The sequence below is a fragment of the Rhyacophila brunnea genome, unplaced genomic scaffold, assembly GCF_057557595.1.
Source record: "Rhyacophila brunnea isolate RB1 unplaced genomic scaffold, BYU_Rbru_1.0 scaffold_10, whole genome shotgun sequence".
Taxonomy (NCBI): domain Eukaryota; kingdom Metazoa; phylum Arthropoda; class Insecta; order Trichoptera; family Rhyacophilidae; genus Rhyacophila; species Rhyacophila brunnea.
Genome location: NW_028232752.1, coordinates 27,171,511 through 27,184,441, shown reverse-complemented (window position 1 = coordinate 27,184,441; position 12,931 = coordinate 27,171,511). Strand labels below are relative to the sequence as shown.

The 12,931-nt window shown below is 35.2% G+C and overlaps 1 protein-coding gene across 1 annotated transcript in view; it reads left to right on the top strand.

Moving 5' to 3' along the window:
* Gdap2 (ganglioside induced differentiation associated protein 2) overlaps positions 1–12,931 on the top strand; it is a 360,077-nt gene that overhangs the window by 242,372 nt on the left and 104,774 nt on the right. The window contains exon 4 of the mRNA XM_085952868.1: positions 8,514–8,755. Coding sequence (XP_085808994.1) covers positions 8,532–8,755 — 224 coding nt within the window. The 5' untranslated portion in view covers positions 8,514–8,531. The remainder of the gene's footprint in view (positions 1–8,513; positions 8,756–12,931) is intronic.

Below are 12,931 nucleotides of genomic sequence, written 5' to 3'. Positions count from 1 at the left end.
TACATTGCTTACTACGTTATGTAGGCATACGTTGTACCAGGGTGTAATGTTTTAAAAATATTGTTTAATGGAAATTGATTAGTTAGAAGTTATTTCAAGATTACATTTTGCGATAAATTTTCATCCGATTGAAAATAATCACTTGTCCAGTGAGTATTTTAGAATTTCAATAGTACCAACCTACATACTTAAACCGAATATGCTTGTCTAACTTCAAATAGGCTCAGGTCATCTATTCTATACACAAGGCTACTATCGGCCGCTATCAGCGGCTATTGAGGGTAATTTATTATATTTGTGTATTTAGGTATGTCGATAAAATTAGGATATATTCGTGCTGGCGAATACGCCCGAACCCAAAAAAATTGTATTAAAACGTCGAACATAAATAACCTACAATTTTATTAGTCATGTCATTGCGATAGCAGCATATAGAGTCTGTATTCTATAAGCTGGCGTTCGCGGGCGGAGAGCATTGTGCCATCGCGTTCGACTGTCGCAACTTTTCAATGTGAGGGAATGCAGTGCTGAATGCTAAAGCAGGGGTAAAACCCCGCTTCAGCCAGCTTATAGTAGACAGACTCTAGTACAACAAATATTATATTACTACTAGCTGCTATCAGTCACTCAATATTTGACAGCTCACGGGGAACTATACATAAATTAAGGTGGTAGCCGTGACGTAATTATTTTTCAAAATATACGTATCTTGCATCTCAATATGTAAAATTGACGTACTCTATCTGGCTCTAAAAGTTAACACAGCCAAAAGAGGTGCCGTTAAAATATAGCACTTTTTGACAGTTCATACGGGTAACTTATTGTAACAATTAAAACCCTCAATACATGTATATGATAAACTACCTTCGATAGCAGTCTTGTGTATAGAATAGATGGGCTGATGTACTTTTCAGCATCAAAGCTGACAGTAATTTACCACACTCCCCCATTCTCATTATTGAACTTAAACAAACGTATCATATCTGACTAAGGGCACTGAGGCATAAAAATTAAACAATACTTGTCTTAAAATATCGCAAAGAAATACTCAATTCTCATTATTTGTCGTCAAAATTATAAGTTTTGATCTTCTTTTCGGCACTCGTCATTAATCTATTCTCATAGTGTGATAAGAGCGTACTACGTACGCGATGATAGAGAGAACAATGGCCCACTTTAAAGCGCGGGGATTCACATATTCTCTTTCTCTCATTTCTCTAGGACTCGTTAGGTAATTCTTCCTTTTTAAAATCTCAATGAAACCATATTATATTATAACTGAACGTACTTACGTGCTTTTCACGTTTTCACAATTCGATGCGATTGACTAAAATCCATCCCGCAATCGATACGTTCAATATACCTGATATTGTACTATTGTACTAATAATCAAATTGAGGTGTCTGTGATTTCGAAATATTTGACTGTTGATTGGCGTTTTGACTAAATCCATGATGCACAAGATATAATGTAGATACTTTTAATTTTATTTTTCTCTGTTTGTTCAATTATAACTAGTAGAGCTATTCGACTACAGTGTTAGACGTCCGAACAAGCTACTAGGTTCATATTACCCATAAATAGCTGTCGCGTCTGAACTCTCTAGACGTCTAGCGTCATAGCCTATCACCTTTCCGCACATTATCATTTCCCGGCGAAGCCGTGCACGATCCCACATAAATTCCCCATGCCATTAAGCAAGGGAAACTTGGCCTTGACTGTTAGGACCATGGCCCCCACACCCTGAAGCGGGCCCCCAGGCCAGGATCTATGGCGCCCCCCTACCTATCACTAATATTAAGGGCAGTGTGATTTTCTACATTAGTATTCCCCAAGTGGTTTCCACGGAACCCCAGGGTTACGGGCATTCTGTGAATTTTTAGCGATTTTTAAATAAATCCAGTTGATTCACTGAGTTGTCAGCACTCAGAATATTATGAAGCACTGATCGCGACTTCCTTTTGTGGTACCCACGTAGCATGGAACCCTTCGCCATATTGGATAAAAAGCCATTTTATAAGTTGAAGTCAGGAAACACACTTAAAATAATTATAAAATAAAATTTTATGCGTGAATTAGCATTTAAATATATCAATCATCATAATATCATATCGCAGTCTTATATTTTTAAATGTTAATAATCATTCAAGAAAATAGCACCGCAGGCGACTTTTTTCTGTTGCATCCACAAGGGACCATCATATTAAGCGTGTTATCGTACGAGTAATATAATATGTTTTTCTCGGTAATTTAAAACTCAATATTTTTAGCGATACTTTGAGTTTGCAAATCATATTGCGGCTGACATCAGCTGACATCGAAACGAAAAATATTCAACATATACCTACTATCGATTAAAACTGAAAAGATGTGGTGTTTCTTATTATTTTGCAGTAGATATTGATTTATTTTTATAAATAATATATTATATTTCGACAAATTCATGTAAAAGTATTACTTTTACCCTCATATTAAGTAGGCCGATATTTCCAATCTTTATACCCAAATAATATAACTAAATGCGTTTTTTCATATACCCTAGATCAGTGATGGCGAATCTATGGCACATGTGCCACTAGTGGCACGCGAGATGATTTTGCGTGGCACTGGAATGTTTTATGTTGAAAAGAAAAAATAGATATAATAATTTTAAAAATAATGACAAATTCATGCGTATTTTCTTCGATTTTTAATAATAGTTTTACCAATAATATTTACCAATCGATGATTGGATTGTAATTGGATTGGATTGGATTTCTCTTACATTAAGAGACGTTTCACACACATGACACCTGTGTCCAGCCACCGGTATGTAGAGATGCCGCATTTACATTTATAAATTAAATAGACACTCGCGTGTCTCCGTCTGAATGCGCCCATTCAATTATGTGTAAATGCAGCCGCTCGACACACCGGTGACTTGACACAGGTGTCCCGTGTGGAACGTTTCTTAGAGTCCATGTTTCATACGCATACGAGAGCGCTGGTAGCACACATCGTTTGAACACTGTACGTGTTGAGATACAATGGAATGTCTTTTTTGAAAATACTATTCAGGCGCCCAAAAAATATTTAATACATAGACTATAGATTTAATATCATTTATTGTAAGGAATATATATATTATTGTGTTTTTTTCTCTTTTGGACGCATTGTACCGTATCACACCGCTTGCGGAGTACTTCCAGCCGGTTGAATATTCATATTTTTCACATACCTATTATACCACTTCGCCTATTTTTCGGAATTTATTATTATTCCTTACTTCAAACAATTCGAATTTCAAACCGATATAAGTTATATTAAAACGGAAATGCCGCTGTAAACTTTCGATTGGAAATATTTGGACCGCTTAAAACTTGGCGAGACTTATCGTAAATGGAATTGAATTCCCCTTGAGGGTCAACCATTTGACCGATAAATCTGTTTTGATATATTGGAATATTTATTTAAACCCTCGGAGAAATTTGGGACACATTTTTGATGGATACCTTTTCCAGCGTTTTCTTTTCATTGTTATTCCGCTACCTAAGGTCTTGTTCGAAATGCAAAGCTATATTATAATATGTCTACTTGCCCAGACATAGTTTTGCCACTGAAAACTCTTGTATAGGTCACCGTTAAAGTATGTCATTAAGCGAAATATGTACTGATACGGAGAGGTTTATGTCGGAGGGTTGTTTTTACTTTAATTAAAATTACGGATTCCGAGTGATTCGATATTAAATATATTTAACTTTTCACTTATATTTGAGTAACAAAAACATATATGAAAGTTTATCTAATAATTGTCAAGATGTCACGGGCACTTTGTTGTTAGGGGCGAAATGCGACTTACTTACTTTATACACGATTTTTAGTCGGAGTTAAGTTTTTCTTTTTTAATATTGATGTATATAACTTCAACACTGCTGCACCCACGATGGCCGCGCGGCTTAAGCGTTGGCATATAGCGTTGTGGGTCCCAGGCTTGAATCCTGGGCCTGGCAAGTACAGATATTGTTTTTCAATTTGTGTATAACTGTATGGACCTACTAGGTTGAGCAAGTGGCTGACATCCATTTCTCGAAAAAACAAAAATCTGTGAATACAAACCTCCACTCTGTGGAGGCCCATATGATCCTATTATAATCGAACATGGTAGTATACGACTAAGGTTCCTAAACGTCTTCTTTTACACGGCTAAGTCCTCTTTTGTGAGTTCCGTTTTATTTTTATCGAATAATGCGTAAAGTATGTCCTCTTTTTCAAATATCAAAATTGTATGCTCCTTTTCCTCTATTCATTTATTTGAAAGAATTGTCGTACCTGCCTTACTATATTTCTTATTTATTACTATATTTGCTGGATCCCTACTAATTATTATATGTTAATAAATCAGCTCATGTCAATCATGAATACATGAATGAAAAATTATCACATTTCGGCGTAAATTGTCGAAATTCAGCAATCATTGGCATACTTGAGAGAATTGAGAAAATCACATGTCTTTATTGTGAGATCACCGGGTATTGAACTCGGAGACCCCGTACGGGGGGCGGCTGATGATTATGAAAGATATCCTCTTTTTATCATTGACAAATATGGTAACCCTATATATCGACTGGAAAGGAAAAAGGGTGTAATCCACATAAATCAAATTTTACAGGAGGCACAAAAACGTGTTTGTTATGGTTTTCGGTCAAAGTTAAAATACAAAATAAACATAACCTTGAAGTGCATGATAATTAATAATTTGGTTTTATATACCTAATCTGATATAAATTATTGAGTTAATTAAAAAAAAACAAGAGAAATTATGGTTAAGTCGTTTTTCCCACGTCACTTCGTTCTTTTTTTAATTGTTAGCTAAATTTAGATAATAAATCGACATTTATTTGCAGCTTACATTCTTTGGACACAACATCTATTTAGTCGTGTACAGTGTTATTATGCAATAAAACCTATTTGGAAAAAGCTGAGTGTTACTCCTCTTTTCCTTTCTACAGTCGATAATATGACAGTGGAGAAGGGTGGAGGTAGGCTGTTAAGTTCTGACAAAAATAGTGGACATTAAGCTTTGTTATTCATACATATTATTTGTTTTTATTGAACTAACACTACAATTTACAGCGGATGTTGTTGGTTAGTTGATCGTTTGGTGACAGATATGAATTATTATGAATTATATAGTAGTTATCTCCATATTTCTATATACTTATTCAATACTTCAATATACTAGATTATTTGTTAGGTTAAATTAGGTTAGGCTATCATTCTTGATTTCATAAATTTTGCCGAAATCGGGTATATTTCCGCTGTTCCCGCCTGACATCCAGTAAACAGACTTTTACCTTCCCTTCCCTTACGATCGAATGTAGTTTTTAAAAATCTCGATCGAAATGAGAATCTCAAAATATTTCAAAACAACTCGAGAAACGGGGAAGTATGTATCAATTTTTGTCATTATTTATATATTACGAGGGTGGGTCAATAAGTCCTTAGAAAAGCCGACAGGTGGCGCGACTAGTACTGTAAGCGGTTTGTTTCAAATCATACATTATACCATTACGGTGTATGAGCTGAATAAACATTTCTCATAGTATTTTCTTACAACTGTATTAACAAATAATATTTCTTTTTGCTACTCAATTTAAAACGCTGATTCTATATTTAGTTTAATATGATTATGTAACAGAATTTAATGTTAATATATTAATTTTTATTGTATAAATAACGAAGAACAATTTATCTCAATGTCACTCGAATCAGAGTACTTAGCTAGTACGAGTATTACAAACCTCGATCGCAACTTCTAGTATTATAATATGCCACTGCATTCGAAATATAATAAACAATAAATCTAGTGAATTAGGTAAATAGGACTACAATTCGTGCAATTGCCTGATTCTACAGGGCCTATGGTTTTACGCGGTTAAACTTTGTTAAAATGAATGTGATATAATTTTTTGAATTCCTTTTAAACTCAATACTTCATTTCAAATCATTTTTTTGTGTATGTATTTCAAACATTTTCCCAGTTGATATTGTAAATTAACATGTTGGTATTATAAATGTTTCTAAGTAAACAAATTACAGTTCTGCTAACTGCTTCAGTTATCACTGGCGCGAAAGGGGATAAGTGATACGCTAACATATTATTACTATGATGTGATGACAGCTTACTTTCTATGGTGATCGTGTTAGCGTATGAACGCCATATTTGATGCGTGCTAATATTATTGTCAATGTACATATTATATAATTATGCATGCTGTGTCCTGCTAATTCTTTGTAGAATATCTGAAAAAATTGGTTCACGTCTAAAAGAAAACCATAAATCACATGTACCTACGACGAGGGGCGGGTCTACCTTAAGGGTTCGTAGTGATCATCCCCACATCCATATCATGTCAAAAATACACGTCAGATATTTTTATTATTGGACATAATATACCTAGTTCATTTCATGATTAAATAAACTACTTACTTAATTATTTATTCCACATCTAAACCCGTAGCTATTTTATAGATATGTTTATTATTATTATACAAATAAATAAAGCAATGAGTATGTATTATGTAATTACATAATGATGATACGTGGTGTTAAAATAATTAATCTAGATTCTAGACAGCGTTGCCAATTTAGCGTTTTTCTTGCCAGATCTATCATTTTTCTATAAGCTTGCAAAAACGCATCTGGCTTTTGGCGTTTTTACTAGTATTTTTTGATTCATCCAACAGCTTTAAATGTGTTGAAAAACGCTAAAAATTTAGTTTATTTATTTTCATGTGCAACAAATTTCTGACTATCAGATACTTGCAGGTATGTCGGTACCTATTTTATTGATAAATAAAACACGATGAAACAATTTCATGAATTATTTAATATTTTCATATATTATTCCGAATCTCCGCGTATATAAAATAATAATTCAAACATTATTATTTATCTAAAAGTATGCTCTTTAATTCTCTGTCTATCCTACAAGAAAGTAGCTATCGTCTTCAAACATGAAACGAAAGTTGACCGCTGTTGACACATTATAGGTATTTATTGTCAATTTTGAATTAGATTTTTGCACTTTTTTTCAATAGGTATGTACGCGAAAGCAAAGGTTTTGACCTCGTTCTTTGTAGAATAATTTAATTTACTTTTTTCCCTGCCAAATTAGCTTGTTTTCATACCTCGACTAGCATGTTTTTGTCAACGACAGTTGGCAACACTGATTCTAAGGTCTAGGCACCCTATGTTAATGAATTTTTAATTTCACACCATTAGTGCTTTATTTCGTCAAAATTTAATAAGCGTTTCATACTTCTATTGCAGAAACGAAAATTAGTACTATAAAATCACTTGTAATTACCATATTCTTGCTAATGGTGTTCGTCGCTCAAATTGTACTCGTACCTATCTTAAATTCAAAATCCCTTTGATAAACCATGAATTATGTCACGATTTAATTAAAGTATATGCCATAAAATTGATCATATGTGTGCAGTCAGCAAACAGACATCAATCACTCCAATATAAATATAGATTAACCTCGCTCGATGAAACTGCCTGTATTTTAATTATGTCACATAGCGCGACATCACTGACACCAGACTTGAACTGAAATTACCTAAGCCCCAGCGTTGCTAACGTTTCTAGCATTGATCTATGTAGTTTATAAAAAATCGAACGGCGACATTCTTGGAGTGGCGTGAAGAAGAGCATGGACCTTAAATTAAACGGCGACGGTTAAAAACCGAAACGGCGCCGTATAGCAGCCGTCCATTCGTGGTGTATGTGACCTAATGCACGCTTTCACATTAGACGGTTTTAAATCGTACGGTCAACACAACACTCAAACTGAGCTTGTGACGGAAAAAACTTAGATATACCGTATAGTGCGAAAAGAACGTGAACTTGTTGCCGATTCGGATTTTTACCGTTCTATTTTTTCCGTACGGTTAAAACCGTTTAGTGTGAAATAGGCGTAGGTTCTGGCCTCTCGTCCGGGTGTCCGGGTTCGATTGCCGGTCAACTCACAATATATTTATGTGATTTTCTTAAAGCATGGGTGTATTGACCATTTCACTTCGACTACTAATTACACTACCATTGCCATGAGGTTGTGTTGTAGTGTTAAAAAAAGAATATAATAAATATTTCCATTACTTTTTTCCCTTGACAAAACCAGGTAACCCCCCCCCCCCCCCGTTTGACGAACAGACTATAAGAATATTTATTAGTCGCCAACCTTTAATACTAACCCCACCTTGTTCCGTATTGTCAAATTTTCTTCGCCGCCCTCATTTTCCCGGGCTTAATTATTCAAAAAATAATATTTCTCTTTTTTTTCTGCGACCCCCAGAATCTTGTTAATATATTATATATTTTTAATGGTGTGTAAATTACAATTAAAATTATCACAGAAACCAGCAGGCGCATCTTTGTCAGTGGCGTGCCTCATTACGTCGCGATAATGTGGTAAGATACAAGACACAATTATTAATAATGAGTTTTTTCTCTTCTTTGTTTACAGTGTGAAGATTAACCAGCTATGCGAGTGGTGGTCGGCAGTGGCGGCACGGCGACTGGGGTCTCTGGCACAGAGGTAGGCGTTCCAGTGGCGCACCACCGCGCGACTTCCCTGCCTCGCTGGGGGGCGTCCGCCTCGCACGCCTCTGCACCCGCGCCAGCCGACTACAGCGGCACCACCGGGGCCAGGCACCAGGAGCCCCCCTTTACAGAAGATCAGGGACTCAACAGAAAAATCGTTTTATGGTAGGTACCTACCTACTCTACTCTTGCATACTACCGATTAATTTTGATTGCAGTTCCGAAACATTATTGAACTGCTCCTCTCTTTTAAAACACAAATATCTTCATGCGTCCAATAAAGTGAGTTAAGAATAAAAAAATAAAAATAAAAATTTAGATGCGAAGTTTCTTATACAAGAAGAGTATCACCACTTAAAAACACATGAAAATTAAAATTGTATGCATTAAAGTTTGTCACGTAAATAAAACTCGCATTCAATAATGGTAACGTTTGAGGAAATTACTGTAGCTTTATATGTCTTACATTTTTTTACCTGACCGTGTTTAAGTCATAAACCAAATCTATCAATCCATTCTGTGGCTTCGCATTATACCTCGATCGCCAAATGTATTTTTTTAACAACCTCAAAGATTCTTCTCAGGACTCTCTTATCCTGCTTTCTGAACGTCCAGAATTCTGAATGCAGAACATTTAAACTAATATGTATATGGATAATCGGTGTCTCCGCCGAATCTTAGGGTTACATTGGTACGACCGCGTTACAGACATCCGAGTTCGTCAGCGGACACAGCAGTCTTCGGTGATTGAGGTAATCACGAAGAGACGTTTTACGTGGCTGGGACATGTGTTCCGGATGCCGCCAAAGAGTGCGACACTTCGTACCGTTGTGGCACAGCTTCAAGTGTTCCGTCGTCGTGGCCGGCCCTCCCTCAACCTGCAGCGGTGATACAAAAGCGATCTACGCGCTGCAGGTCTGGCATGGCAGGAGGCGCAAGAGTTAGCGATGGATCGAGGGAAGTGGCGCGAACTTGTGCTTGCTCTATGCCCTAATGCTGGGTCGTGGTAGGTTGAAAGAAGAAGAAATGTTTAATATGGATAAAACGTGAAAGGAATCGGAACCCTCTGTCCATGAATATTTACTGCTGATAAAATTCGTGTTATTGTTATTATCCTCCCCTTTTAAAATCACAAGCGTGCTTCACTGCTTCACAAACTTACTTTTAAAAATGTAACCGTCATGAATTTTAAAACAATTCCTCTGTACTTAAAAAGTACCAACGTCCCAATATTATTTTAGGACTGACTTCGTTAGAATTTATTTTAACAAGACGTAGAATTTTCCACGAAGGAAACGTCCGTCCGCTGCGCAATTGTATGTGAAATCATTTACGAGTCGACAAGTGTTCTTTTGGGAAAACCTTTTTCATACAATGTGTTCAAAAATTGCGACTGAAACATTCCGAACATTTTTTATTCACGCATTAACTGTGTACCTATGTCCAAATTGGATCCACTTTACGTCAATATAGTCATGCGAAAGGACAATGTGTTAGCTACTGTTATGATTACATGGTCATTTGAGGACTGATCTGGTCCTATCGTTCGGGTTGCCATCAGCATGGGCCAGGATCTTTGGCGCCCCCCCTACCTATCGCTAAGGTACTCAACAGTAACATAGTAGATGTAAAATTAGTGGTATTTATTGTATGCTTAGCGATTTTTTAATACATCCATTTTTGTGTCATGTGTGTTTATCTCACTTATCTGGTTGACCTGCCACGCTGCGACCCCTTGAGTTTTGGCCCTCAGGCTATTTAGCCCTATCAACCCCTTGTGTGTGCCATCGCTATCAGCGTTGGCAACTTGGCGTTTTTCTTGCCAGATGGTAGCATTTTCTCCTTATAAAATTCGCATCTGGCGTATGTAGTTAAATCTACCATTTTTAGACATTCTAGTATTCTTACTAATAAAATAAATGTTATTTTCAATATTCAACAGATGACCATAATATTTCATAACTGCACTATTTCTTAGCTGTAAAATATTTTACAATCTTTATTGATAAAAAAATATTAATATTTTTGACTTAGTTATTTGATTAATTTCTAGACATATTTTTAATTTACAGAAATCTAGCACCTTTTTCCGCCATTTAGCTTAGTTTTTTGTAATTATCATTCTCCATTTAAAGTTTTGAAAAATCGGTGATGTTTAATTTTTGATAACTCAACATTGACATCGCAGTTTTTTTTATATCAGAGAAACTTGGATGCTGTCTTCGGGTCCAACGGATTTATGTATTTTTTTCATTTTAGTTCATAAAAGTAGAAAATCCTTCTGGTTCCAAAGGCAAGTTGTTAGTACAATTTTCGTCGCTTCCGGGTACGCATCTTTGCAAATAAACTTTGAAATTATTTTGTATTTTTATGTAATATAGCCTTTTACTTACATCTAAATATTTCACGTTATTCATTTTGTACTAATTTACCCCCATTCCCTGACTACTGAACTAATATAAACTCAACACATTTACCCTGATAATGGACTCTCCTATAATCTCGAAACTTTGGTAAAGAGGAGGCTAATAGACACAGTGATAACCCAATTTTCAGAATATACATTTATTACAATACTTAAATATTAAGATATACGACAACTAGTGTAATGTCATATATATATATATATCATTATATATTAACTAAAGTGAAAAAAATGATAAGTGCTATATTGTAGAACACGTTTTGTGGTTCTCATTTCCCAGGTTGATACTGAAATTGTCGTATAAATATTTATTTACCTACCCTAAAATGTTCCTTTGTGTTTTCCGGATGACATAAAAAGAACTTGTTAGGGAAAATTTGGACACATCGCAACCCTCTTATGATAACCCGATTATTGAGTAACCTGATACCCAAAAAATAGGATACATTTCCGGTTAATCGACTCAAGATTTGAAGGGTAAATTGACTGTTAAATGTAAAACAAAAGTAATTTAAAACCAATATTATTGAATAACTTTGTGAAAATTTATTATGTTCACGAAAAAATAGATTGTGTACCTACACGTAAACAAATCCGTGGTATTTTGTTTTTCTTTATTCTTTTCGGAATAAATATTATTGTAATATTATCATTTTGGATCACCAACCAGTCGTAATATTGACAAGCAGGAACGTAGCAAGATATTTTATCGCCCGGGGTTGTCTCGAAAGATGCGTACTTGCTACCAACCTATAAATACGTAGATACTAAGTTCGATGGTGTTTGGTGACCACTAACAGAATTAAATAATACTAATCTAATAACTGTGTAATATTTTTTTAATGTACGCCCCCCCCCCCCCAAAACTGAAAAAAATCTGATTTTTTTTTTGTCATGTTGCATACAAATCATAGAATTCTACCATATAAGTACCAAATTATGAAGGAATAATTTACGGTATTCTATATAATTGAAGGACTAAACAATAATCGACGACATACCTTATATGCTTATATTTAGTATTACATAAACATATTTTTTTAAAGATAATAAACACCTAAAGGATTTGCGCCGCAGCGGGTTTTTTACAATAAAACATTAATTTTTTTATCATAATCATAATATAAGATAGTTCGTTTCCACATAATTTGGTCATATTATTACGATTAAATTTTCCGTTCACTTTTTATTCTTGCACGTTCAACGAAACTCCATTTCTGCGCCCCATACCCGAGCTGCGCCCGAGGCGGCTGCCTAGCAGTCAATAAGCTTTGAGCATACGTACTTCGATCATATTATTGTATAGCTTATAATGCAGGTCAATGTTTAGGGCAGCAGATGCGTAAATATAAGGAGATTTTCTTGACAACTTATGAGTAACATCCGTTAACATTCAAGATTATCAAAAATCAAGTTGGCGACGAGCTCATGTTTAAAACTTTAAATTTAATCGTCGATTGTCCCGACCTAACAAGAGTGAGGCTGTTACAACGTTTAAATCTCGAGTGTGGAAAAATATGATATAAACTTAAGCACGTATTCTTCTAATATTATTCTATTATTTTCAATAGTTACATCTGTATCATAAATGTGTGTTAAAGTTTGTCACGTAAAAACCACGCACTAAATATCAGTAATATTTGAGGACACTCGGCGCGCTTCGTGATTTTTAGGTTTTATAGCCTGGCCGTTATAAAGTAATAAATGGAACCCGGCTTCAAAATCTTGATCCATGGCGAAAGTTCGGGCAAATGGCAAAAAAGAGCGGGAACAGGAGTGTTGTAAACAATACCGGCTCTACATCCACACCTACTTCTTGCGCACGAAAATAAATGGTATCTGCACACCTTTCATCTTCTGACGTGTCACTACAATACTTGCTTTATCGTGGTCATAAAGCAAATGTAATAAAATTG